Source organism: Opisthocomus hoazin, chromosome 1 (genome assembly GCF_030867145.1).
Source record: "Opisthocomus hoazin isolate bOpiHoa1 chromosome 1, bOpiHoa1.hap1, whole genome shotgun sequence".
Classification (NCBI taxonomy): Eukaryota; Metazoa; Chordata; class Aves; order Opisthocomiformes; family Opisthocomidae; genus Opisthocomus; species Opisthocomus hoazin.
Window position 1 is genome coordinate 118,791,063 of NC_134414.1, and position 26,662 is coordinate 118,817,724.

Consider the following 26,662-nt stretch of genomic DNA (forward strand, 5'->3'; position numbering starts at 1 on the left):
TTCCATCTCTGGATGTGCTCAGAACAGAGCTGGGCACGCCTCGTGTGAGCTGATTAAACTCTGAAGGTAGCACTGTTTTGAGCAAAAAAATCAGAGTAAATGACCTCCACGTGCATTCTAACCTATTTTTTTCCACAATTCTATAAGTGTTCCTACATCAGAGCTACACACTTCCAGTCTTACATTTAACCATATGTCTTTAATCAAAAATAGCTAAAGGTTATCTTCACTGGGCCTCAGATTCAACAACAGAATAAGTGGAAATTGCATGGAATTTGGGGACCTATATTTAAAAATATGACCCTGTTAAATCATGTCCTTTCATCTTTAGAGTTAACATTCGTCTTGGACTTAAAGCTCTGCTCCTGAGATGGCATACCTTTACATAGGTTTTGAGTTTTTTGGCTTCTATCGTTTGCCTTATTTCCCTTGTGACCTACAAACTCAGCTTTCCTGTTCAGGTGCTCTGAAATGCTTACTGGTTCACCACAAAATAGTTATGAACATCACTTTAAAACACTACAAAACTATAATTAACAAAACTGCCATCTTTTTAAAATATGAGCTCAGCTCTTGGATCACTTGCTCAGAAAGGGTGAAAACTATCCTCAAGTACCTCCCACCTGAAGGAATTTAAATCCATATACCCTATTCTTTGACAAGTGTCAGGGGACTACTGGTCACTTCATTTCCTTAGCTAAATGAGTCTTCACTCTTCCTTTACAGCTTCACAGTAGGGGCTTACATGGACTTTGACCATCCAATTCTCTCTGCCATTGATGCTGTGCCAAAAGACAGTCAATAGTAAAGTATGGGTAGAGTTGGGTTTAGCTGAACATTTCCTTTTTAAACATTATTCTCAGAAAAACCTGCACAACCATATAACTAGCTAAATTCTTCATCTGAACTGTTCAATGCCTTGTTCAGATCATTGAGAGCTTTATTTTGGATACTCGACTGAAAACTCATTCAGGCACTTAAAAAGAACAGAAGAGTGAATAAGTACACTTTACATTATACAACACAGGGATCTTCTTTATGAAGCAGCAAATGAAGATCTTTCAGTGCTAGGAACTATTTTTTTTCAAGGTACCTTCAAAGGTTGCAGGGAAACAGAGGAATATAGGATTTATTGTCAAAACATATTAATCATGCATATAAATCCAAAGTACAGTACTCACACAGCAAGCCCAGCAGTTTGACAAGCAGGTAACAGGGTAAAACTCAAAATCTTGTTTTCACTAGCCAGATCTGAGAGTCTGAGTACTGAAAAGCTAACAGTGATTTAAAAAAAAAATCACACCAAACAATTTAGCTACTTACGCTACTGAATTATGATTAACAGGATAAAAGCTCTGATGTAAGGCTTCTCTGATTCCAAAGATGATTGCTTACATCTTAGCATGTTAGAGGCAGTGAAAAAAGACAATTCAAATTTATGAAAGTTTCATTATGAATAATAACTATCTCCTGTTGAAAGAGGCAAAGAAGCTACTATAGCGAATGTATTTCCTGTAGTGTTTCCTTTGTAAGCAAATAAGTTTGACGGAAAAGTAAATTGAAAATATTCTTGTCTACCCCAGAAGAGGTCAAATCCTCAGGTGGTTCTCTTCAGAATTTCAGTAAGCTTTTATGATTATCAGAGCATTATTTTGTGGTTGTTTTTTTTTTAAACTGACACTAGCAAACTGTATTTCTCAAATTTACATTTCACTATGTATGGTTTATATATCTTATGCTTTGTTATATATCTGCATCTCCTAATGGAAACCTATTTCCTGGAGAAACAATGTACTTCACAGATTTAAAAATCGAAAAAAAAATCAGAAAAGTAATCTTTTTTTTACTTGAAAATGATGGAAATATATCAGGCATTCTAGTGCAACATCAGTCTTTGCTCAAGTACTCAGAGACAGTACTTGTAGATCATGGAGGTCTACAAGCTTCTATCAAAATTTCTCAAAAATCTGGGTTCAAAAGAGGTTTTCTCCTCATCCTCCTCTCCCCAAGACCTACAGAGAATTCTGTTACAAAAATCTATTAACAATCTATAAGGAGCATTCAAAATTTGTCATTCCGTGGTTTTACAAGGCTTTCTTTGTCCAGATATCTCTGTAAAGCTCAAGGATTGACTAGATCCCACACATCTGGCATTTATTCCAGTTCAGACAGAGGGCACTTCCACGAGATTGCCTGCTAAAGGTCCTGATCCCAAGCCCAACCAAATCCATGAGGAATGCTCCTAGTGCCTTTATTAACAGATCACAAATCTGAAACCTTTCACTTACGTCTACTGATGTAGGGAAAAAAAAAAAAAAGAAAAAAAAAATCTCAGTTTAAATTATTAAAATCTTTTGCTGCACATGGGATTTATAGTTCTATGTTTTTTTGACAATATAATAACTGGTAACTTTAAAACACTTCAAGGACTTAAATAGAAACACAGAGCTCAATGTATGCATCTAAACATAATCTAGCATTAGTTAATGCCATGTTTTTTTACATCAGTGCACTTTAAAATCAACTATCAAGTTTTCCAGCTTTTAAATATGCTGAGCAACTGGAAAGAAAAATCACATCTTTTCCAGATAATGTTCAACCTCTGATTAAATAAAGACGTGCCAAGGCAGAGATACTGTATGCCTCAGGAGACAGCCATAGTGGAATTGCGAGTGTATTTTATATGTGAATTAGAGGTAAGATGTAATGACATGAGATGAAAGGCTCAGCCATGATTTTAATAAAGGGGGGAGACAGTACCTCCCTGTGGACCTCATATGCAAAAGAGACTCAACATGAATATATGAAAAGACTCAGCAAAAACTACAATAAATGTTTCAAAGTTATAAGACCACCATTAAAATTCATCACATTTTACTGAAGTTGAGAATTCCAGTTCTGAGGGTAAACTTTAACATATTTCTGATAGCTTTTCATATGAAATTAAAGCTATGTCATCAATAGATTGGAACAATCTTCGATTTTTAGATAATTGGAGAGTTTGAAACGATAAAATTTAATTTTTAAAGTTTTCTAATAACATGATCTAAAACTAATTTAACTGAATCTGTTAATTTGAAAGCACAGTTTTTATTGAAATAAAATAACACAATTCAGTAGTACTATGATCACAGATGTTTTAGCTGCTTAGTGCTTTTAGCAGTCCTCAGAAAAAGCTGTTGCCTATTGCTCTATTGGTAGCTTTATGGATACAGCAGAATTCCAAAGAAATACTATTTCTTTTTTTTTTCCCCATTAAATGGAGAAAAAAGTTTCAGATTGTGCACAGGTCTGTCTCATTCTGTGCACTAAAAAAATATTGAGAGACATCCCTTTGTAAGGAAAAGACATGAAAAGAGCAAAATGAATGGGATGAACTGCTTAAAGGAAAAAAAAAAATCCTCCTTTATTTGATCTTTTGTGATAATCACACTCCTGGCACCCTGCCAGCGAGGCTGAGCAGGCTGATGTCTGGCCAAGTACAGTAATCTCTTGGTTCAAGTCTGAGGTCTGTGATGAAAATTACAAAGCAGGCACAAAAATCAAAATGCCACCTGTGATTTTATTCTGAAACTAATTTGATGGAAAAAGTAATACAGTGCAAACAGCCTTTTCAGTGGAGTCTACAAAACTATGACTAAAATGAAACCAATGCAAGTGGATGGAGGTAGCTATCATGCAAATACAGTTGGATCTGCAGGCGTTCTTTTTAAAAGGAGCAATAGATGTCTTTGTGACAGGTAAATTGTTTTGAAATTATGTTTGAAGTCCAAGGTCAAACTTTTTAAAATGATAATTTTAACTTATATCTTCCTTTATTCTGGAATCTTTTTGCATCTCCTACGTAACGCATTTGAAACCAACGGCGAAAAAAAAAAGATACCAATTCATTTTCTTAATTTACTTTCCATGAACCACCATTCATTATAGGTCAACAAACACTTGAAGGAAAAACCCTTTTCCTTTCTCTTCTCACTCAGTAGTCTATATTTGAACTAGTTGCCCACAGATATAGGAGAAGAATTATATAGCCACAAAATTCAGCACACAGAATGTATTCAACTTAGAAACCCAGCCAGTAGTCTCTTCTACATTATTGTTCAGATGCAAAGCAGACAAAAGAACCACAAAAAATCAGCATGTCACTTTCTTTTTTATATGTCTATTGTGTTTTTCTACCTTTTACTGAAAGGTTGTCCATTATTAGTGGTACTGATCAAAGTTTGTTTGGGTTTTTCCTAACAAATATTGAAGATGATTCAGAATGACTCAAAAGCTGTTATTACAGATTTATTCTTAAAAAAAACCCCAACACAACAAAACAGATTTTGTTTCCTGTATGTTATTTCCATAAAAATCCACTGTTCCCTAGTGATACAGGTTACCTATTTTAACACCACCTTCTCTTTAAAGTCGGACAGTATCTTGCCCCTTTCATACATGCTTACCACTCCTCTCTGCACTAGTAAGACTTGCCACATGCAGACACCAGAATGATCCCTGATGTCTAGGACTTCACTGAAAACACTGCATTTCAGCTATTTCACGGTTGCCGCTATCTTCCTTCTTCTTCAGGAAGGTTCTCTATAGATTTCCTATTCTCTTTGATATTGAGGTCTTTTTCTGCACTCTGTTTTTCTTCCCTCCACCAACAGTGCTAATCCAAGGAATGCTTTAATAGCCACCTTAACCTTCTCGTACTTATATTTTCAGGCCACTCCTCTTCTACGTTTTCCTTTGCAATCAAAACAAGCAAGTCATTGCAGCATAGACAATACAGCACTTATTACATTCTGTGTTTTGAATATGCAGATATACTCATAAATTCCTTCGCACGCACACGCACACGTACACATTGATATACGGAGAGAGAACTTCAGGTATGTACATGCACATATTCACACAGACAGCATAAAAATGATTCATAAAAATATGAATATTCACGTGTAAATAAAAGGTACCTACCTGGAATGAGCTGACCCAGTAACTGATGGCATCTGGAAAGGCTGAATACAGCTACTATGACCAAAAAACGATAATGTTTCCATTTCATGATGTATCCTTCCTTGCATTACACCAGCTCAGCAGCACTAATGCAAATGTTACCTGCAATACACAATGGATAGAAGAGCAGACAAATTAATGATAGATTGAAGGTACTTTCAAATTGTTTTTTGCTCAGTGTAACTCTGTGAAGTATGCTGGTTTCCACATAGTTTTAGCGATCAAAATAATACCATTAAGAAGCTGCAAACCACAACCAGAATATTAACAATCCTCGCAGTGTAGACAACTCCAAAACAGATGTTTTAAAGGTAGACACAAGTCCTGTAGTGCACACGTATATTTTAAAATGCTTTATGCTGTTTGGTGATTATGTAACCCAGGCAATTGTTCAATTCAGCAAGATAATTCAGTGTAGGTTTAATCCATCTCAGTTCAAGGAAATATTTGCACACTTGCCTAAGATTAAAAACATTCTTCAATGCTTTTTATCTTTCTATACAAGCAGGGTTAAAACTTTACATTAGTCCTCCTCTTATGACATGGCGTTTTGCTGAATGGAGCTAGGGAGATTTTTACCCAGTAATGACTTCACAGTGACGTTAAGGTAACTTTCTGGGAAGTTTCTGTCTTCTGAAGTGCAGAAAATTTTATTCTGACTGGCAGGAAATGGAATCTTATGAAGAAAGAAAATCTTTTGAATGAAAGTGTGACTTCTACACTCATTTTTCTGACCACCACAACTGTAGGTTGAAAGTATTCACAACTCCACCACTGCTGAAAAATAATTTCTGCTCACCCTACTCATTTCTTACACTTCAGCTACAATAGTGTTCAGTACAGGCTTTGCCAGAACACCCTAGGCCTTGTTTACAGCATACCAACCTGTTCAAAATCCCTTTCTTCTGTAGGTTTCTAAGATAACATGTGGTTCACAGGTTTCCAAAACCAGCAAGATGTTTTTAGACAATATCATTAATGAAATATACACAATTTTTTAATAAATGCAACAGATTTAGTGTTTTGTTTTAATAAGGGTCTTCTATCTCAACGCAAACCGATGTGTGTGACTGCAGTGTCGCATATACTGCGTAGTCTCTAGGGTTCACATCAAGTTGCTGATGACAAGAGAAACGCTGTTTGAAGTGTTTGTCAAGTTACTAGACACCTATGATTGCCTGACCCCAACCAACAATTAGAGACCACCAAACACAACGGTACACGTGAGGCAGGCTGACGCATGAAGCTCTACTCCAACAACAGATAACTATGTTACACCTTGATAAGGTTACAAATGCACTTCTCTTTTCTCTACCCTTGTACTCATTCCCCTTGTAGTTAAGAATGTATACTTGGAGATGACCAGTTTGGATTATGACTCCTACCTCACCTAAATGCCAGCAGACAGAATTGTAAAAGTGAAAAAATCTATGGTGCTGTCAGTCACTTCTTCAGTCTGCTGGGACAGAGAATTTTCAGCTGTAAACCTAATATATATTTAATGAATGCAGATAGAAGAGTTGCATCGCTACTGGGAGTATTCAGTGTCATCTGATACTTCTGGATGTTCAAAAATGCATAAATAAGTTAAATGTGAACAGATTCAATCACCTACACATGCTGCATTTTACATTTGCTTCTTGAGTTATACCTGGGCTTCCACTATCTTAGCAACCAGAAATAATAATACTCCATTTCCTGCTACTGCTATTACCTGAATCCTACAAAATGTTTTTTCTTCATTTTTCTCACTTCATCCGCACTGCATACAAAAAGATGCCAGCTCCTTCCATTCCCATTCTTTTAATTTCCCCTATCACTTGTGTGACTGCTCTTCTGTTGCAACAGCTTGACAGCTCTTAATGGCAGAGCTAATAGCAATTAATGGCCAAGGTGTTACATGCTGCTCTAAATGCTATTCATAATACGAGTCCAAGACTCAAATGAGGATTTGCAGCTTCAGGCCTTTACAATATCAGTTTCTTTCTCTGTGTAATAATACAGGCTTGCTTTATAAATCTAGTTACCACTTTGGCCTCAGATTTCCGTAGTTTCTTCATCTTTACTTTCTGCCAGAAAATACAAGATTGAACGTTGTTTCTAGCACAATGCTGATGAGGCAGCCCATTGAATTTGGTTCACCAAACAAAAAAATACCACTTTCAGTTAAGGATTTACTTTGTCCTTATAACATGAAGTGCTCACACAATATACGTCAATGTAAAAGAATGATTTCATTAATGTTGCAAAATTATTCAAGGGCTCGGAGATTTAATAGGAGTCTCAGTCTTTCCATCCAGTGGCAGGACACAACTCCTGCTGGTCCCAATAGGAGTTAATATCACACATTCTGGAGGCAGAATTTGATTCGTGGATCAAATTATACTGGGTTTCTGTGGCAAGGTGCTAGTAGAGGGGGTGCTGCAGGGTGATACCTCTGAGGAGGGGCCACGGGCTGCCCGTGCCAGACACAGCTGGCTCCAACAAACCCACCACAGGGCACAGCCAAGCCTGCCAGCCAAGCTGGTGCTGCCTCTGGGACAGTTTGTGAAAGGAAGGGCAAAATGTCAGATAGGCAGAGGAACAGGGGGAAAAAAGAGATCAAAATCAGGAGAGGAAACAGTGGATGTGCCCTGAGGGAAGCTGCAGCCCATGCTGGAGCAGGTTTATCCTGAAGGACTGCAGCCCATGGGAAGGACCCACGATGGAGCAGGGGGAAAGTGTGAGGAGGATGGAGGAGAGGCAGAGAGGAGCTGTTATGGGCTGACCACAGCCTTCCACACCAAGGAAAGGAAGCAGGGGGGCAGAGATAGAGGAGTAGGGGATGAATGGGTAAAGTTGAGCCTAGGAAAAAAAAGTGTGTGGGGCGAGGTTTCGTTTTTGTCTGTCTTTCTCACCATCCAACTCTGGTTTAAGCAGCAATAAATTTTGCTTTTTAGCCAAGGTGAACCTACCATAACCGTAAAGGTGGGGATGGAGATGAATCCTAGCAACACACTTTATGGCACTTGCCCTGTCTCTGAAGGCATCCCATGCATGAATCCAAAGTTTTGTCTTTTCTATACCTCTCTCTTCCATCTGCTTAACTGGTAGACTATGACTTCTTTTTAATCCCTTTGTATGTGACAGAGCTCCACAGCAAGCTCAGACCATGACTGCCCGGCTTGTTTGTAAAAACATTTCTGGCTTCTCATTCTGCTTGTGGTTTATGTTTGAAATATATTTAATTCTAAAACCTGATACTATTTCAGTGTTATTAAAAACATTACTCTTACAGAAAATTTCAGTGAAGACGGCTTTAATGAAGTAAAATAATTTTAATACGAAAACAAAGCTTTTTAGTCTACAGTTTAAAAACAATTCTTGTAGATATTCCTTGAAAACAATCCTGAACAGGAGGCTAATTCTCTGTATTTGGAGTATAGTGCTTTCTTCTGAAATTGTAGCCCCGATCACAGGAAAGATAAAGTAGAAAAAGATGTCATCAGAATGGAAAATGGTTTTGAGATAGAAGTTGAGTTTCACAGAAGAGAAACAAGATATTTCTTATCATAGCGTACTGCCACAGTCCTGTAATTCAAGTACTACGCTATAGTGGAAGAAACCCACAGAAATGTATCACAACCAAAGGGATTCAGCTGGCAATGTAAAACACTGCTTCATTTAGTACATACTAAAAGGCCATAAAATATCTGCCACATGCATTTAGAACTTCGATTTGTATACAAATTTCTCAGTGTTATATCTTTTTTTGATTACAATAACTGAGCCAAGTGTTTCTGTGTTTGGTCCTTATCTGCAATTAGTCCTTCAGTGTCTGAAATACGAAACTAACACCGCAGAATAAGGACTGGCACTAATTAGATGTTGCCAGTGACAGAAGAAGGATGCACTCACCATATAAACTTCAGCTGGCCCGAGACCTCACTTTACTCTGTATCAAATGACTGCAGATCTACATCAGAATGTGAAAGAAAAGATTCAGGTCCAATGCATTGTCCAGAGTGTGCAATGAAGACAAACACTGGCTCCTCTATGACATTATAATCATTAAAGAATCAATGGCAAATTAAACCGCACAAACCCAGAGGGGAAAGAAGCACTATGGTAAATGAAGGGAAAAGGTCTAATCAATTATTTTCTTCCACTTTCCAAGTATATTACTATTTATCACTGTAGCCAGTGCAGCATTCAGCAGCAGAAGGAAAGACACTGAGACAAGACCAAAACCAGCCCTAGTATTCTTTTAATTTCTTTTCCCTTTTTGTTACAATTTGATTAATATTGTTGCTTCCCTCAGAAATGGTAACCAGCTTGGTAAGACTAAATTCTGGCAGTACATTGAACAGACAAAACAGGACACAAGGTTAGGTAATTAAGATTCTAACTTGTAAAAATAACTTCCGTTTATAAAAATCTATGCATTTTGGTAAATATTATGCTAAAGAAGGTTGCTTATCTACAGGATTGGACAGAATATTGATTTGCCGTGTACCCAAAGGTCATTTTGGAGTGGACTAGCAAAATTTCTCTGAGACCAGAAAAAACAGAAAATCTTCTTTTTGAAGCAATGTTAACCAATTTTGAATGCAGAAAGTTTTTAAAGCTTGTCATGCATTATTAGGTCTGCTGATATTGGCTGGATCTTCCCGTACTTTCAATCCTTTTGTTATAAAGTCCTAAAGTCTATGAGTCGGACAGCCAATTATCTGGTCATCTCTGTTCAGACTGACACTACTGCACTTACTCCTCCTGTGCATTGTCATCAGTAAAGTTATGTATCACTGAAATTAAGAACCTCCTTCTACTACTTTAAACATCCTGTCTTTGTTAAACTAAATTTATTTGGAGTTCCAGGAGGATTAGAAGGAAGCACTGACATACATTGTCTCAACTGTTTCCATTTAGGAGCAAGAATGACAGAGGGCTGATGAACTAGGGGGAAAAATTCTGGCCAGCTCCTTTTCTGTTAGAAAGTAAATCAACTCTACTAAGATTAAAGCAGCTAAAAGAAATACAAATCTATTTAAACCAGAGTAGTTACCAGTATAGAGCATCTGGGGATCTGCACTGTGATCCTTTCAGTGACAGCTTCAGCAGACATTCATAAAGCTCACCTTACTTAATCTTTTAGTATTCCAAAACATTTGCATTTTTAGAACGAATTGTTAGGTCAGTTTTAACAGTTCTGATATAAGGTTTATACTTCTTTTAAGCTGTGGGTTTGGGTTTTTTAAATGCACTGAGAAAACCAAGAGTAAAATAATTATTAATAATAATAATAGTAATGGATTGAATGTGCTCAATTTACTTTTCTGTGCTGGCAGGTGACAAACTTGTATGTAAAACAATCTTACCTAGATTGTAACTGACTTGATTTACTGCCTAAGCAGTACCATAGGAATAGTTCGCCTAGTATAACTCAAAGAAAAAAAAAAAGGCTGTGTCCACGTTCATCCACTCGTACTGAAAGACTGCAGCAGAAACCCAAACAGCAGTATCAGCCTGACAAACTATGGTATGTGACATAAACTATGGCCTAAACCCTAAATACCCTCTATTATGCTGCCTACGCATGAAAGCTCAGTGTGAGGAGCCAAACTTATGACAAAAGAAACATCTTTTCTCCCACCAGTCTCAGTGGGAGACATAAACAATCTCTCTACCAGAAGTTCTGCTAACCTCTAACATTTCCTTCATGTGTCTGGCTAAATAAGCTGAGATTAATTTTGAATAAGGGACAACTTTAACAAAGAAGTTTTGATCAGGGAGAAGTACATAAGTGAGACAGAGAGTAACAGAATATGATTTCTGCATAAGGAAGCAATATATTTACAATGCAAAAAATGTGCAATTCAAGGTATGAAGCATGAAGTGGAGTGTTAAGAAGTGTAAAGAGAAAGGGGAAAAAAAACCACGAAACAATACCACTAACTGTAAAACAATATTTCCAATTCTTCTGCGAATTAGGGCCCCCTGAGAAAAGCGACAGCGCTATGCAGGCCCCTGCCCGACCATCAGACTGCTGGCCTCTCTCAAGGAGCCAAATTCGCTTACCGAGCGCTTACTGCTCTCTGCCTTTTCTGCCCGCTGTGCCAGCAGCAACGCAGAGACACTGTCCGAGCGTGCAGGGCTGGGGTTAGGAAAACCAAAGCCCACCCGGAGGTCAGTCTGGTGAGGTATGTGAAGGACAACAAGAAGGACTTCTACAAGTACATAAGCAACAAAACAAAGACCAGGGAAAAAGAGGTGAGGGATCCAGGGTCAAAGGACATGGAAAAGGCTGAGGTATTTGATGCCTTCTTTTATCTCTGTTTTTGTGGGAAAGACCAGCCTTCAGGAATCCCAGGACCCTGAAACCAGAGGGGAAGTGTGAACTAAGGAAGACTTGCTCTTAGTGGAGGAGGATCAGATTAGGGAGGGCTTAAACTAGCTGGGGACACATGCTAGACTCTGGGACCTGACCAGATGCACCCATGAGAACTGAGGGAGGTGGCCGACGTCATTGCAAGGCCACTCTTCATTAGCTTTGAAAGATTTGGATTATTAGGAGAGGTTCCTGAGGACTGCAAGAAAGCAAATGTCACCCCTATCCTCAGGGTGAAGGATCCAGGGAAGAGAAGGCCTGTCAGCCCCATCTTGATCCCTGAGAAGGTAATAGATGAACCTACTCCGGAGTCCATCTCCATATTCATGGAAGGACAAGAAGGTGATCAGGAGTAGTCAGCATGGTTTTATGAAGAGGAAATCACATTTAACCAACCTGAAAGCTTTGTACGATGAGATGACTGGCTTGGTAGAAAAGAGAGACCACCAGATGTTGTTTATCTCGACTTTAAGAAGGCCTTTGACACTGTCTTCCATACGATCCTTATAAAGAAGCTAAATAAGTACAAGCTAGACAAGCAGAGGGTGAAGTGAACTGAAAACTGGCTGAACTGCCAGGCTTAAAGGATTGTTATCAGTGTAACAAAGCCCAGCTGGAGAGCAGTCCCTCTGCTATACCTCAGGGGTTGCTACTGGGTCCAATGCTGTTTAATATCTTTGCTAGTGACCTGGACAGTGAGACTGAGTACACCCTCAGCAAGTTTGCAGATGACATAAAACTGGGAGGAGTTACTGATACACCAGATGGTTGTGCCACTATCCAGAGGGACCTCCACAGGCTGGACAATCTCATGAGGTTCAACAAAGGAAAATCCAAGTCCTGCACCTGGTAAGGAATAACTCAAGGTGCCAGTACATACTAGAGACCAACTGGCTGGAAAGCAGATCTGCCAGGAAGGACCTGGGGCTCCTGCTGGACAAGAAGTTGAGTGAGCAATGTGTCCTTGCAGCAGAGAGGGCCAAAGGTATCCTGGGCTACTCTGGGAAGAGCATTGCCAGCAGCTCAAGGGAAGGAGCTCCCCTCTCCACAGCCCTGGTGAGGCCACACCTGGAGTGCTGGGTCCCAGTGCTGGGCTCCCCAGTACAAGAATGACAGTGGAGCAAAATCAGCAAAGGGGTACAAAGATGATTAAGGAGGGGGAGCACCTGTCATATGGGGAGAGGTTGGGACTGTTCGGTCAGGAGAAGCAAAGGCTAAGGGGGATCTGCTCCATGTGGATAAATAACCTGCTGGGAGGGAATGAAAAAGAGGGAGCCAGGCTTTTGTCAGTGGTGCCCAGTGACAGGACAAATGGCACAAATTGAAACACCGGCAATTTCACTTAAACGTAAGAAAAATCTTTCCTACTGTGAAGGCGATTGAACAGTGGAATAGGCAGCCCAGAAAAATGTGGAGACTCCACCTTATATGCAAAACCTGATAGGACACAGTCCTGGGCAACCTGCCCTGGCTGACCCTGCTCTGAGCAGGACATAGGACTCAATGATCTCCCTTCCTCAGGGATGATAATCCTTCTTCATTCCTCAGAAACCACAGCACCAAAATCAGAAATCCATATACTGTTTCAGGAAATGCGGTATTATAAAGTGTCTAGCACGGAATGAGGGAGGGCTGCCTCTCACAGAAAACTAGTCATAAAATGCTCAGAAGCTGTAGTGTAGAGTGACTAGAAAAAGCTAGAAACATCAAATGGTCCTGGAGCAGAAGCAGACTGGATGGAGATACTATGCTGGGCATGTCTTTTAGGACTAACAAAAAAAAAAAGATTGGAAAAACGGATACTAGTATTAGAAAAATCACTCATCCTGTGAAAAATCGTACACGCATGGTCAAAAATAGAAAGTTGAGGAGGTTTGTGATGACACTTATGGGGAAATAACCTTATGATCCCACAGGTAAGCAGCAAGTACGGACAGACTAATGTTTCAATATGCTATGCAGCGTCATAAGTCATTGCCTGTCATTGCAGTGCTTGTTGTGTTCAGGCTGATTATTCCCCTGGAATGCAAAAATCAATTCTAACTTGCAAACTATTATTTTGCACAGACCCGCAGTATTGCAGGCTTTGTTCTCTATTTTATATTCCATCACTCTCAGGGGAGCAATCAGAGGCCAAAGGTAATTGGTAACAGTCACCAGAAGAGACGGGAGAAGTGAAGATATTTGTATCATCACTCTCAAGCAGCAGTACAAGAGAGTGAGAGGGAATGATTTTAAGGTCTTAGCTAAAACCTTTACAGTGCAGCATACTCTGTGTGCTTGCGCACACACACAAGCGCTTGTATGAGAGGAAGAGGAGACGTAGCTTTAGAGACCCCTCTAATTTACTAAAATTTATTTGTGCTTCAAACCTGCAGAAAACCAACGCTTTGAGTTGTTCTTCCCAACTGCAGCCAGGCTGCCTGGCATAATTCTCACTTGTACAACACCAAATTTTTCTCTAACTGAATAACCCTGCCAACTACAGGCTCCAGGAGCTTCAACTGACTCACTCCACGCAACTCTAAAACACAAGACTTTTGAAACAGCTGTTTGGGTTTGTCTATTTAAAAAAAAAACCCAAAACCTTCAATTACATATTTTTCAAAATTGTATCCCCTTTGATTAACCTGGGCCTCCCCTTTTGCATCATAATGGACCATTCTCTTAATAAGAGCAAGCAAGCAAACGTGAAGTAAATCCTGTAGTGACAGCCTTACAGAAACTCTATGGGAATATTAATTGAATTCAGAACTGGATTTGGGTGTGGTACCATATACAAAACCAGGTACAAAGCAGAGAGAGGAAAGAAAAAAACAACAATTCTTGGTTGGTAACGGGATCCCTGACTGAGGCAGGGTGTCTGCAAAGAACTTGCATATAATCATGAGAATAAAAATTAGAACAGAGTTCATGGATTATCTATGAAATTACTATCAGTTAAATGCTTTGCCCAGTTTTAATAAGATTTTTTTTTTCTGATTGTAATTCAACAACCAGGAGATAAAACTTCAGCATGAGACTGAACCCAAATTACAAGACTGGCAAGAATCAGATCCTAGTCTATACCTACTCAGGAGAAAGCAACATGTATGTTATAAAGTCATTTTCTTGTCATTTCTGAAGTCTGGAAAACACTACGACAACAGTAAAAAGGAAAGTTCCCTTTAGGGATACTCCTACTTATGAATGTCAGGAATAAAGTGGTACTCTGCTCCTATTACATCAGGTACTTTCACCTTTGATTTATATAAGCTCCTTTCACACGTAAGTGATGCAAGAATTGAGTGTCTTCTGTTAAAACTTAAATAGGTTTCTTCAAAGAGGTTTGAACTGGTTAAAAGCAATGCTATCTCCTCAAAATAATGAGAATATGCTTGCACTCTAATCTAAATTTATGACAAATTCATTAAGAATGGAATGAACTCTGTGTTTCCCAATGGACAGATCTTAAGAGTTGGCTAAAAAAGTTTGTGCTTTTTGAAAATACAGCCAAGGAATGATCTAAATAAAGCAAGAACTTTCTCATATCTTATACTACTAATGCATTATCTTTTTTTGCCCTTTGGCATATTCAATCAACAACTCGTGTCTCAACTATCAAGACTTTCAAGGGAGTGTTTGGAAAAAAATGGGTCCTGTATCTGTTGCAGATTTCTCAAAACGAAATACCATGTTTCCACATTGTTTTTCTAGAACTACATACTCACCATTTTTTGAACAGGCAAAAAAATATCTTTAGTAATACTGTGATGTAATTAGTAATTTCTTGATCCGTAAGAAAGACTGTCAATGTTCAAACACTATTAGTAGGGGCAATCTGAAGAAGCAAAGTGGTTGTTGTCAAAAGTACTTCCAAACAGAGTCACATGGAAAAGAATCAATATTTGATAGAAAGAAAATTCTGTGCCTGAAAGGTCACAAAAAAAAGAGCCTTTGCATTTTGACTCCGCTGTTATACCTGATCTAAAAAAGCAAGGGTTTTTCAAAGGCATTTAGCTTTAAACGTTCACAGTACCTTTGCATATCCTCAGCAGGACCAGAAAAGAGGGATTCAATTTTCAAAGATAATTGTGTCAGATAACTGTCTCATCCCTTTTCAGAAACAATCTGATAAATACCTAATTACCAGCCAAGTGATTTCAGAACCACACAGCTGGGCCTGAGAAAAGGCTACAGGGAATGGCAAGGTCCCCTAAAGCCATTGAGAGCAAGAGGCAGTTAGTTTGTGAATTACTTCATTTATTCAGCTGATAAAATGCACAGAAAGTCCCCAGAGCAAACAAAATATTCATAAAATGTTGAAATAGTAAACAGAATAAATATTTAACCAGAGAAGTAAAACACTAATTTTCAAATAAAACAGGTCTGTGCACTGAAGAACAATTACATTCCTAAATCCACAATGGTAAATATTCAAATCCTTAAAACCACTCATTTTTCCAGAAAGCCTTTGTACACTACCCAGTCTAACCTTGTCTCGTATTGATATATAATGCTGTGTAATAAGAAACTGGGTTTACAGTAATTTATATTGCAATCTTGTTGCAAACTTAAAAAGCACTGTGGCCTTAAACAATTATAGTCTTAACTGCCAAACTAGAAAGAATCTATAAATTGTCACCAATGTTCAAGAACTATCTCATCCTTCTTGAAAAAAATGGTAATCCAGCAATCTTTCCTAAAAGCGCAGAGTAGTTTCACTCTTTAGTTATCTCCACCAATTAAAAAAACCCACAGGTATATGTAGCATCTCAGATTTCAGTGAATCTTTTTAAATTGTACATTGTAAAAGCCAATCCTGTAATCTTGCTGAATTCCTTGTGCTTGGAGAAGTGTTGGCCCCTATGACACATCCTAAATGTTAATGGAGTGCAGAGCATGAAATATCAACATAATGATGCAGAGTTCAGAATCACAGATGGGAAGCAGAAGATTACTGATAATGCCTCAACAATATTAAATTGACCAAGTTATAAATTCTTCAGGCTTTATGAAATACGTGTTTGCTATGTGAAAAATGCAACAGATCTGGGGTGGTAATCTCAAAAGTGCACATTTCTGACCTAACGCTGCTCCCAGATTGGAGCAAATTGGAATTTTGCAAATGCAATGAAACAGGGATGGATCTGTGCACTTTTGTAAATCCCACTCATGTAATTTAAAAACAAGGACACAAAAAATGTTATATATACATAGCAAAGAGGTGAGTCAATGGCTGCTGAGTCTGCAATGTGGGGACAAAGATATAAACTAAGCTAGTTGCCTTTATTCTGGAGTGGAACAGTAGTGATCACACAGTCAAGAACACAGGGACCATTTTAAAACCTGTTCCTTTGAGATTCTCAGCCAGTAAGTGACAGCATTTCTGCATGCGTCGTTATCCACCTTGCACGTAAACCTGAACTGAAGTTGGCTGAGAAGAGCCGACACTTCGCTAGCATTTAGGTTCCAGCAGTCAGGCACGCATATGCAGCAGGGTAGGCAGGAAAAAATCCTGGGGTTTTGCTTGCCTGAAGATTAAGATTTTACCTCAGATCACTGCTTTGGCATAACCAGTGTTGTGAAAGTGTGTTTCAATATGGAAGTAAAATTCCCAGATAAATTCTCTCCCCTGCTACAATTTAGCAAAAACAGACCTGAGTGCTAGGCACTCTATTCAAAGAAAAGCCCAGATTCCAGTGCACGGTGAAAGCTTTGTGTTCATCTAGCCTCCGTGCTTCTTAGGCTTCTATCTATCATGACAGACAGAGGCAGTAAATGACCCTTCATAAATTTAAAATTCTGTGAAATAAAAACAGGGATTACTAGACAAAGTCTCAGCGCACAAAGCAAAACAGGGGATGCTTTCCACTGCAAAGCAATGAAAACACAAGCATTGTGGGATCATGGACTGCAGCCTCTGGAGGCAAAATGGCTTGCCAGAATTCTTTTCCTCTCGAGATTCAACTTTGAGGGAAAGAAAAATAGCTTGGCTTTGCCCTTAATAAGAACAAGAGCCATTAGGAAGGATTTGCAGATCCTGCTTCACCAATGAGCCTTCTCAGAGACACAATTTTACATCCAGATTCAAAGAATATTCAGCTCTCCCCTAGAGTGCATTCATCCTTCCAGGGTCGCCAGCAAAGGTGAAGCTTGAACAATATAAGGACTTTCAACCTTGCCCACTTCTTGGTTAAATAGACTCTTGTGAAATGCTAAGTCCTTGGAGGAAAGGAAGAAGATGCCAGCTTTCATGAAGATACTGGAAGTGGCGGAATCCCTTTGAAATGGAGACTGATCTGATAAGGTCATTATGGTTGATAATAGCAACCTTTTCTCTGCTTCCTTGGAGGAGGCCATGGCATTTAGCTGCAGTCTGGGGCTGTGAGCAGCTGAGCTGTCATCACAGTGGGACTTCGGGGACTGGCCGTGCCTCTGGAAAGGCCCGTCCTGTCCATATCCCAGCAGGCATAAGAGCTTCTGCCTGTCAGCAAGAGGAGCACTTCTGCCTCCCAGCCTTCCTAGGACCAAAGCTAGTGGCTTTTTGCTGTTTCGTACTTAAAGCAGACTTTGCCATCTCACTGGTATTTTGTTCCCACTAGCTTTTAAACTAGGAGTCCAGTGTGAAGAGAAACAAAAGTTTAAAGTAATTGCATTTCTACAGCTCCTTAAACTGTAATCTTTGGGTCAAAGGAAAAAAAGCACTATGTCGCCACTCCCAGCCCCAAGAGGATCGCAGGGAGGACGTAGCCCTTACCTCTTCTGCCTGGCTAATGGGCCCATGCAGAACACCACACCAGCTCCAGGCGAGTGAGATGCAGGGCAGGGCAGTGGTGGGCCGTAAAGCATGTGGGAGGGAACAAAAAAGGAGATCTGGGATTATTTCAGGGAGCAAGTTTAGTGGCTGCAGGATGTGAATCTTTCAGAAACCAAGTCCTTCAGGTCCTGCTGTTTCTGTTTCAGCCTCCTATGAGAATAGCCAACGGGGTGGGAGGACCACAGGCTACATGCAAGAAAGTGCTATTCTGTAAACCCTGGTAATCTCTCCAGTATGCTTTATGAAAGGGACTTAGTATATGTGCTGCCAGCAACCTATGAAAAATTAAGGTATCACCAGCAAGCTCCTCCTAGAACGTGATGGGCTCCCTAGTTCCACAAGCAGGAGGGAAAAGAGAATCTGAGGCAAGACCTGAAATTTCATTTTAAAAATTTCTACGGAATAAAAGTCTCAGACTAAACATATTTAAAAACTGTACTAACAGAATACGCAAAAGAAATTTCCCTCATAATGTAAGCATTAATTTGAAAATGCAGATCACCCCTAAAAAAAGTATCATTCCCCTCTTTTCCCCCTTCTCCCATTTGGTTTCTCCTTTTAAGAAAATCCCTTACAGCATATTTTTAATCATGTTCTGGAACATAACTTAAGGTCTGAAGTTATCTGTTACAGAGCTAACAGTAGCAGAGAACTCAAATTGACAGATTGAATATTTTGAGCCTGGAAAACTTCCCTTGTGATGATGCTCCCACACCATTAATCCTCTCTATTAGAAACAGAGAAGCTGTTAGTGTCCATTAGTCTATGAAGTACAGTAAAGCAAAACGTACATTTTAATTTTTGTTTCAAAGAATTGTTGGGAAAAAAAAAAAAAAAAAAAAACCAAATAAAAAGGATAAAGGTCCTAAAAACGTCCTGACCAGGAAAGCACAACAGATATGGAAAAGAGAAAGAAGGTTTTATGTCTCAAAAAGGCTATCTAAACTTACAAATTCTAATACAACACTTGAAATAACATTTGCATACAAGAGCAAACAAAAAACCACATGTCTCTTAATAACAAATTTTGGAGTTTCAGCTACCCACATAGCACAGCAAATCAAAGCCTGGAAATAATTTTCATCCATATTTTCTCCTACAGATGCAATGAACCTTCCTGAGAGAAAACATTCAGCTCAGACAAAAGGGATTTCATTTGTCATAGACAGAATATCTAATACATTAAAAGTTCAGATAAACTGGCTAGTATTTTGACAGGTCCCCAGTTTCTAGCATGGCACCTCACGCATTTTGTATCTGTCAGATGCACAATCAGATGCTCACACATGTATCACGCTCCCTGTAACTACAACAGACACCAGCTATAAACATATTTTTAAAGTTATGGATGTGCCTGACACAACTGGTGTGACCTTTCGTAATAGAGGAACTGCTGTCTAATCACTCTCAGGTAGTCAAGAAAATAAACCATCTTGAATCACTGAATTTAGTCACATCAGCAGGAATTTGAAAACATGGACCAAATAACTAAACTGCTAGCTTCTAAACCTTCGGAGGCTAAACCTTGAATATTCCTGAGCTGACAGAAACAGACAATCGGAAATTTATGGAGGTGGACAGCTGATTACCTAGCAGTAAACCATAATGACCAAACTAATTTGCAATGGATGAACAATTAGGTAGGGGCAGGAAAAAAGGCCGAATTCACAGGAATTGTGTATTCACGACTTAATAATCAGCTGTATTTATGCATATTTCATTTTAAACAATTCTCTCGATCTGAGATTATTATAGGAGTGACTACCATGCAGGCATTGTGACAGTACAGTTTTAAAAAGGCTAAGAGTGATTCAAGAGAATTATTTCTGTCTTTGGCTTTCGAAAAAGTTTTTTATTTTCTTTCATTGAAACAGCTGTCTCTTTGGGAACACCTGACACAAAGTGGCATGCACTGTCTAACAAGCCCTAGCCTATCAGAAATAAGACACCAATGGAGTAGGACAATAATACCATATACTGTCTCTCTGAACTGGAAACTAAAATGAAGAATATTAATTAGATGTTAGAGACAATTATGCATGTGCTGGCTTGTGCTACTGGTACTTTTGGAAGGCAATATTGCTTTTCTTGGACTCCAAAAAAGGCAACAATAACTTCACTTAGTGAAAGGAACATACTGTAAAAATACTGACTCGGGACACTTTTACCCCACTTACCCCTTTTGAAAATAATTATAATTTTGTTCTAACATTTCCATTACCTTGCCTTTCTGCCCCCTCACTTTCCCATCCTTCCCTTTCAGATAGGTCTGGAGACCTGGATCCACATAGATGTGTTTTTTTCAGCACTCTAATGCTACCACAAGTGAGAATAAAGCAGTGGATTAGATGCTTATATGGACGCAATGTAAATTTACTCACATTCTGAACATATGATTTATCATATAGTCAGATGAACTAATCAGTATTAATGAAGAGGTTCGTAACATGCCTCAAAGCCACGTTCCTTGCACACATTAAACTGATTCAGAGCTACTCTTCTCCAGTTCTTTTCCCATTAGTGAGAGGGAAATAAATTTATTTTAAATCCTTGCTCTCATTTCCGCCAACCCATATCGCAACCCACTTTCCATTCATTTCCTGAAAAATGGATACTTAATTCGTATTCAGTTTACCTTGGAGATCTCCAGCATGTGTTGGCAGACAAAAAGTAAATCTGTTGAGTATCACAAAGAGCGTGTTCTCCAGATTACAAAATATCCCTAAACTTTTTAACTGGAAGAAAGTAACAGCTAATAATATTTTCCCAGGGAAGTGAGTACGCCCTAGCATACTTGTATGTGCTTATGGTATAAGACTGCACCTTGCACAGCACACACTAAAATTGAAACTCTAACAACATATGATCATAATTAATAAATTAAAAATTAATACCAATAAAGCTTCTTTTGCATAACCACAAAGCAATTCGAGAATTTTGATATCTGAAATATATTAATTGTTCCCTGTTACTCTTCCCATTTGCTTTATGTTGCCCCATGTACACACTTTTAGTAAGATCTTTCACAGATACCAGCATACTAACAGTTGGTCAAACCGTGCTGACTGAGCCTTTACTAAAGTCATTACTGTGACTCATTATTTCTTCATAAGCACGAAATCTACCACTCTCCTGGTCTTTGCACAATAGTTTATGCTGTGTGTGTTTATAAATAGTTCCTTCCAAGTGCACCTGTAACAATTACAATACCGTTTTTCCCTCTTGGCTGAGGCAATGCTGCCATGAGAAACTGTTTCTTGGTTCCTCAAGGTGTCTCCTAGTTCCACAAAGACTCTGCTTATGCAGAGCACTCGAATAGCTCGAGCCATGAACTAAAGTGCCGGCAGATGACAAATGAAAATCTCATTTTCACAAAATGAACACTACCTCTCCTGGCATTTAAAGTTCTTGTCTGAAATTGCCTTTGATGAAACAAGAAAGTTAAGTTGAAGTCAAGGAGAGAGAGCATGCTAAAGTATACTGCTACCCTCGGCAGAGGACCAACAAAGATAAACACTGGAACACACTCTAATGTATGTTTTGGAAGACAGCACCTTCATCAGCACACACTGGGAAAAATTTTACCCTTACGAATGCCTACAGAAAATAACTCTCTGCTCTCCACCCCCAGTAAAATCAGCTTAAAAATACTCTCACAGACAAAACATAACCAATACAAAATAATTCACGACTGACAAGTTGTTGACATTCTTCCAAGCAACGGATGCTGCTCTACCACTGCAGGCAAGAAAAACTAAGACAAAGAAAAATGTAGTGCATGAATAGAAATTACAGCAGTCTTGATTACAGTGAAAAATAAGAAATTTCAAAGCTCCTGAAAAGCAGTATAAAAACCAACAGTCCTTGGTAAGAAAAAACCCCTCGTTTTTCAAATGGCCTTCAGAAAATCAAATTGCCTTGAAAAAACTTTTCCTGTTTAAATATTCACACTCCAACCTTCGAAAGCCGATATTTATGCAACTCCTCTTTTAGCAATTTGCTGCACTAATCTAAAATAGCATTGCTCACATTTACATATAAATTAAGCCAACAGCATCATCACATTCTTTAAGCCATTTATTTACTCTGTACTGTGCAAAGCATCTGTTTTACTTTTCCATAATATAGAATGTATCATATAGAAAACATACGTCTTCCCTGGACATCTGAAATGGAATAAACCGGATTGTATGCTTAGTGTGACACAGCAGCTCCACAATGCAGTATTAGAAGAAGGGAAGTAGGAAAACAATGCTGGAACGACACAATACAGATTTACTGCTCTTCCCATTTAGTGCAACCTGTCAGTCTAACTGTAAGTCTAAACCACTAAATTTCACAGATGAAAGTCAATCTGATCTGCTGGGCAAACATTCAGACAATTTATTTTAATGGATCAGTGTTTCCATTCAAACATAAATCAAACCCAGTGTTATAACAACAGAAGATAAGAGAACTTCTGGTAGCAGATCTGTCTTTAAGTCATGAAACCTGCAATAAACGCACCTTTTATTAAAAATACCTAATCACCATCAATGACTTTGGGTGGGTTTTTTTGTTATTCTGATACAGGCTTAATAAAACTATTTACAAAACAGAATATATAAGCAGCTTTATTGACAAATCAGATTAACCTCTCCACTCCTGACCTTTCTTCTTCTACCTAATTTCCTACCTCAGCTGTCTCACTGATACCTCACCTAGCTGGCATGCCATCGGCTTAGCATGGCCAAAATTGACCTCTTTGTCTTCCCACCCAAGCACTGCATCACCAGCATCCCCCCCTGTCATTCAAGCCTGTAATAAAAATGTCATTTTTGTTTCACCCTTCCCTAGCCATCCTAATCCAGATCATAAATAAATCTTTCTGCTGCTTCTTCTACACATTAAAGATAATTTTCTTCCTTTTTGCCTGCACAGCTAAATGCTCACTTAAGCTCTTGGTTCTCATTTTGATTCATTTATTCTCAAGCTCCATTACATCGTATCAACCATTCCCTTTCAGCCCATTCTAAATGCAGTTTTTAGTTTTATCTCCATTTAGGTTTCATCACAATGGCTAAAAATTCCAAAAGCATAAAACAGCCTAAAACCCAAAGAACCTTGAATCCATTTAGGATTCTAAATGGATATGGGTCATTTTTGTAAGCACTCATGCAGCTAAAGATGCAGATTATTATTAGACACATGAACGTCTACAAAAGCTTCTCTCTCTTGACAACGGCACATCAGCCCCTAAGTATCTTGGAAATTGGACAATTTTACACACTCATCCACTCTTGTAATCCTTCTGCCACCTTCTGATGTTTCATGCACTGATTTTTTCATATAATTTCTTAACTTTGTCCTTTTTTGCCTCCTCTTCTCTCTTGGCATTTTAAATTCTACTTCTTCTGCTACCATCTATTTTATATACAGCTTTGCCACTTTCCCCCATAAATGTCTAGAATTTCATTTCACTTCATGCCTCTGGCATAAAACATCCTCTGTGAACTTCCTCCTTACCGGGACACCTAACTCTAAGAAGCAATTCATTAATGCCAGCTAAGTTTAAGATGCTTAATGCTACAATAGTAACAAAGCAAGTAACTACTCCTATAAAGCGTGTATATGTATGTGGATATAAATATCTGATTGCACATTGTCACTCCTCTTACAATGATTTCACATTCCAATCTATGTCATTTGTGTCTCTCTTACAATGAGATTGAGTCTTCACTGGGAACAATAAATCATCTATCAACATATAGACTAAAACCGTAAGTTCTAATAATTCATGCACAGAGACTATGTAGAAAATTATCAAATACTCGACATCACATTTTTGAAGACAACCATACATAAATATAAATAAATGATATTTCATTCTTTCCTGATTGTCTCTGCTTAGGATTCCCCTCTCGTGTATCACAGTATATTCTTGCTGAATTAACTATTAGAAATCTAAGTTTTCAAGAACAAATGAATAAAAAAGAAAGCACTAAACTAGAGAAAAATATTTTTACATTGTTAGCCAGAGACAATGCGCATAGATCATGCGGTGTACCCTGAGGCAGCAGTAAATTAACAACAGTGGTTCACAACTGACTCAAAGAACGAAGTGAACTACCTGGTTTTCCTCCATCAGCCTGTTCTGAACCAAACTGGTGCTTAATGTCACAGAGAGACCTTTATGGACTGGGGAAAAGACCTGGCCCGGTGTCATTCTGAAATGGCAAGTGGTGACGGGAAGAGTGGTCAGTGGGCCATGGTCCTCAGCCAGCACGCTTCCACTTCTAACCCAGGGTACGTGGAAGGGCAAGAAGAAAGCCTCCCTAGGAACAGGGCTAGAGGTTTAGAGGTTTTATTAAATAGAAGTTATGTCCTTCGATTCCATATTAACAAAAACCACTCATGACATCAAAATGACAGCAGCAATTTCTCCTCTTTTCGGTGGACTGGGCTGTCCTGTTCCCTGTGCCCCTCAGTAGCACCATCACTAGGTTTCATCTTGAATGTGACGAAGTTTCTGTCCCTGTGAAAAAGGCCATCATCCACCTACCTGTTTGCTCAGTTCTAGTGACGTTACAATTCCTGTAGGCACCCAGCAAGCTAGCTACTTTCATTTTATTGGGTAAGTTTTTCATGCAGTCTCTGGTTTCGCTTGAGACATGCTACAGGAAGCATGAAGGACATCATAAGGGTAGGTGGCCATGACTATGGAAGAGGAAGGGAGAAATTGCCTCTGCTGGCAGCAGCTCACACTTGTGCCAAACTGAGTGACTACATGACCATGCCTTTAGACCATGATGAAATCCCAACTCTTTACTCATCAGAGATTCTTAATAATAAATCTCTACCTTCTGGAAAGATTTTTAAGGTATACCTATGTGAAGGAGGACAGTAGAATAAAACAAAACCCCAGGGAGAAGGTATTCAACAGCGTTGAATTGCACCGTTCTTCTCTATCCACAATAGAAAGTACATGTGTCCTTTCATTTACATATTCATTTCACAGCTATAAAGCAATATTTAATTATTCTGATTAAAACCTGAGTCTGTTATTTAGTAAACCCTGATGCTTTTTTGTTATTAGAACGTTTTTGTTAAATGCTAAATGTGACAGCAAAAACTATCATATCTATTCTATAAAAGGAACCCTACGTTAACGCCTATATAAATGCATCCCATAAAATACTTGGAATTTTTCCTTAAAAGAGGTACTAAAACTTCCCCCTTTAATTCATTAGCTTTCATTCAACTTTGATTGCTGCTATAAAATGCTATTTCTTTTTTATGATACCATGATCAGTTTTTTTGGCTTACCATAAAGGAAGTGAACATCAATCATTTGTAATATTCTACATGATCAGTGCTCAGAAGGGAATGCTCAAGTAATTTTATTAAATCATGCATTACCTACAGCCTGCAGTTAAAGAAAAACAAACCACTGAATCCAAAGCTCTAGTTATGAAAGAAATATGGATTGCCCTTTTCAATATGTATTATTAAGCATCCTGTACAAAAATCTCTAGTACTGAAGCCAAAAATTATTCACTTGAGGTATGTTTAGAGATGAAACACTAAGAAATTTCTGGCAGAAGTGCTAATTCTGCACATTTTCAATGACGGAATAAAATGGCTAGCACATGCATTAATCATCTGATATTATCTTTTGTGTAACGGCATGTACTCCTCTCTCGTTAACTGTTGCTAGCTGAAATGGCATTTGAGCTGAGTAGAGGCTTGAGGATTAAGGTTGTAACAATATACAACCAGAACTGCTTTGCTAGGTCTTCTGCTGAGCATATCTTCGCCACGACTCTAAAGGCTCCACCTCAACTAAAAGCTGCAATCCTGATACCCAGACAGTAAAGGATTTTGAAATGACCCATGCTCTAAGAGGCATTTCCTAGTTCCTCATGAAAGAGTACTTTTGACCAACAGAATGTGTCTTCCTTATGTTTCATGGCAGGAGGAGTAACCACAAGCACGATGCACTTCTCCACACGGAAGAGGGTTCCGTGTCACTAGTGAAAACTGACTCGTAAAACTGGTTCCTCATGCTAGGCTTCATACTTTCTTACATCTGTCCAGAAGTTTGGAGAGGACTTCCTTCACATTCCTCCCCTACCTTTCAGTGAAAGTAGCTCCCACAAATGCTGCTGGATATCCAGTCCTGGATGTGAGTTAGTTACTTTGTACTATATCATAACAAAGAGCACTATAAACACTGCCAGTAACAACACTAGCTTATTTCCACTGGGTCCCAAACTTTGGCCGCAAGTCTGTGGGAGTAACAGTATGGAGTTCTCTGCGCATTTCTGTTAAATTTAATTATCTTCTGGCTGTCAGAATTAAACTGGACACACGCAATTATGCCTCCACATTCAAAACACGTCAGTGAAGAGACAGAAGGGGTTAAAAGCAGGGAAAAGGAATGTTTCAGGCTATATCTGTAGACAAGTCCAAACAATATAATTTAGTGCATTTATCCTCTTGGCTGCAAAGAG

At 38.8% G+C, this 26,662-nt stretch overlaps 1 protein-coding gene across 1 annotated transcript in view; it reads right to left on the reverse strand.

Annotated features, from left to right (window-relative positions):
• The window catches only part of ROBO1 (roundabout guidance receptor 1), a 750,394-nt gene that overhangs the window by 653,809 nt on the left and 69,923 nt on the right, over nucleotides 1–26,662 (reverse strand). The window contains exon 2 of the mRNA XM_075434010.1: nucleotides 4,966–5,106. Coding sequence (XP_075290125.1) covers nucleotides 4,966–5,053 — 88 coding nt within the window. The 5' untranslated portion in view covers nucleotides 5,054–5,106. The remainder of the gene's footprint in view (nucleotides 1–4,965; nucleotides 5,107–26,662) is intronic.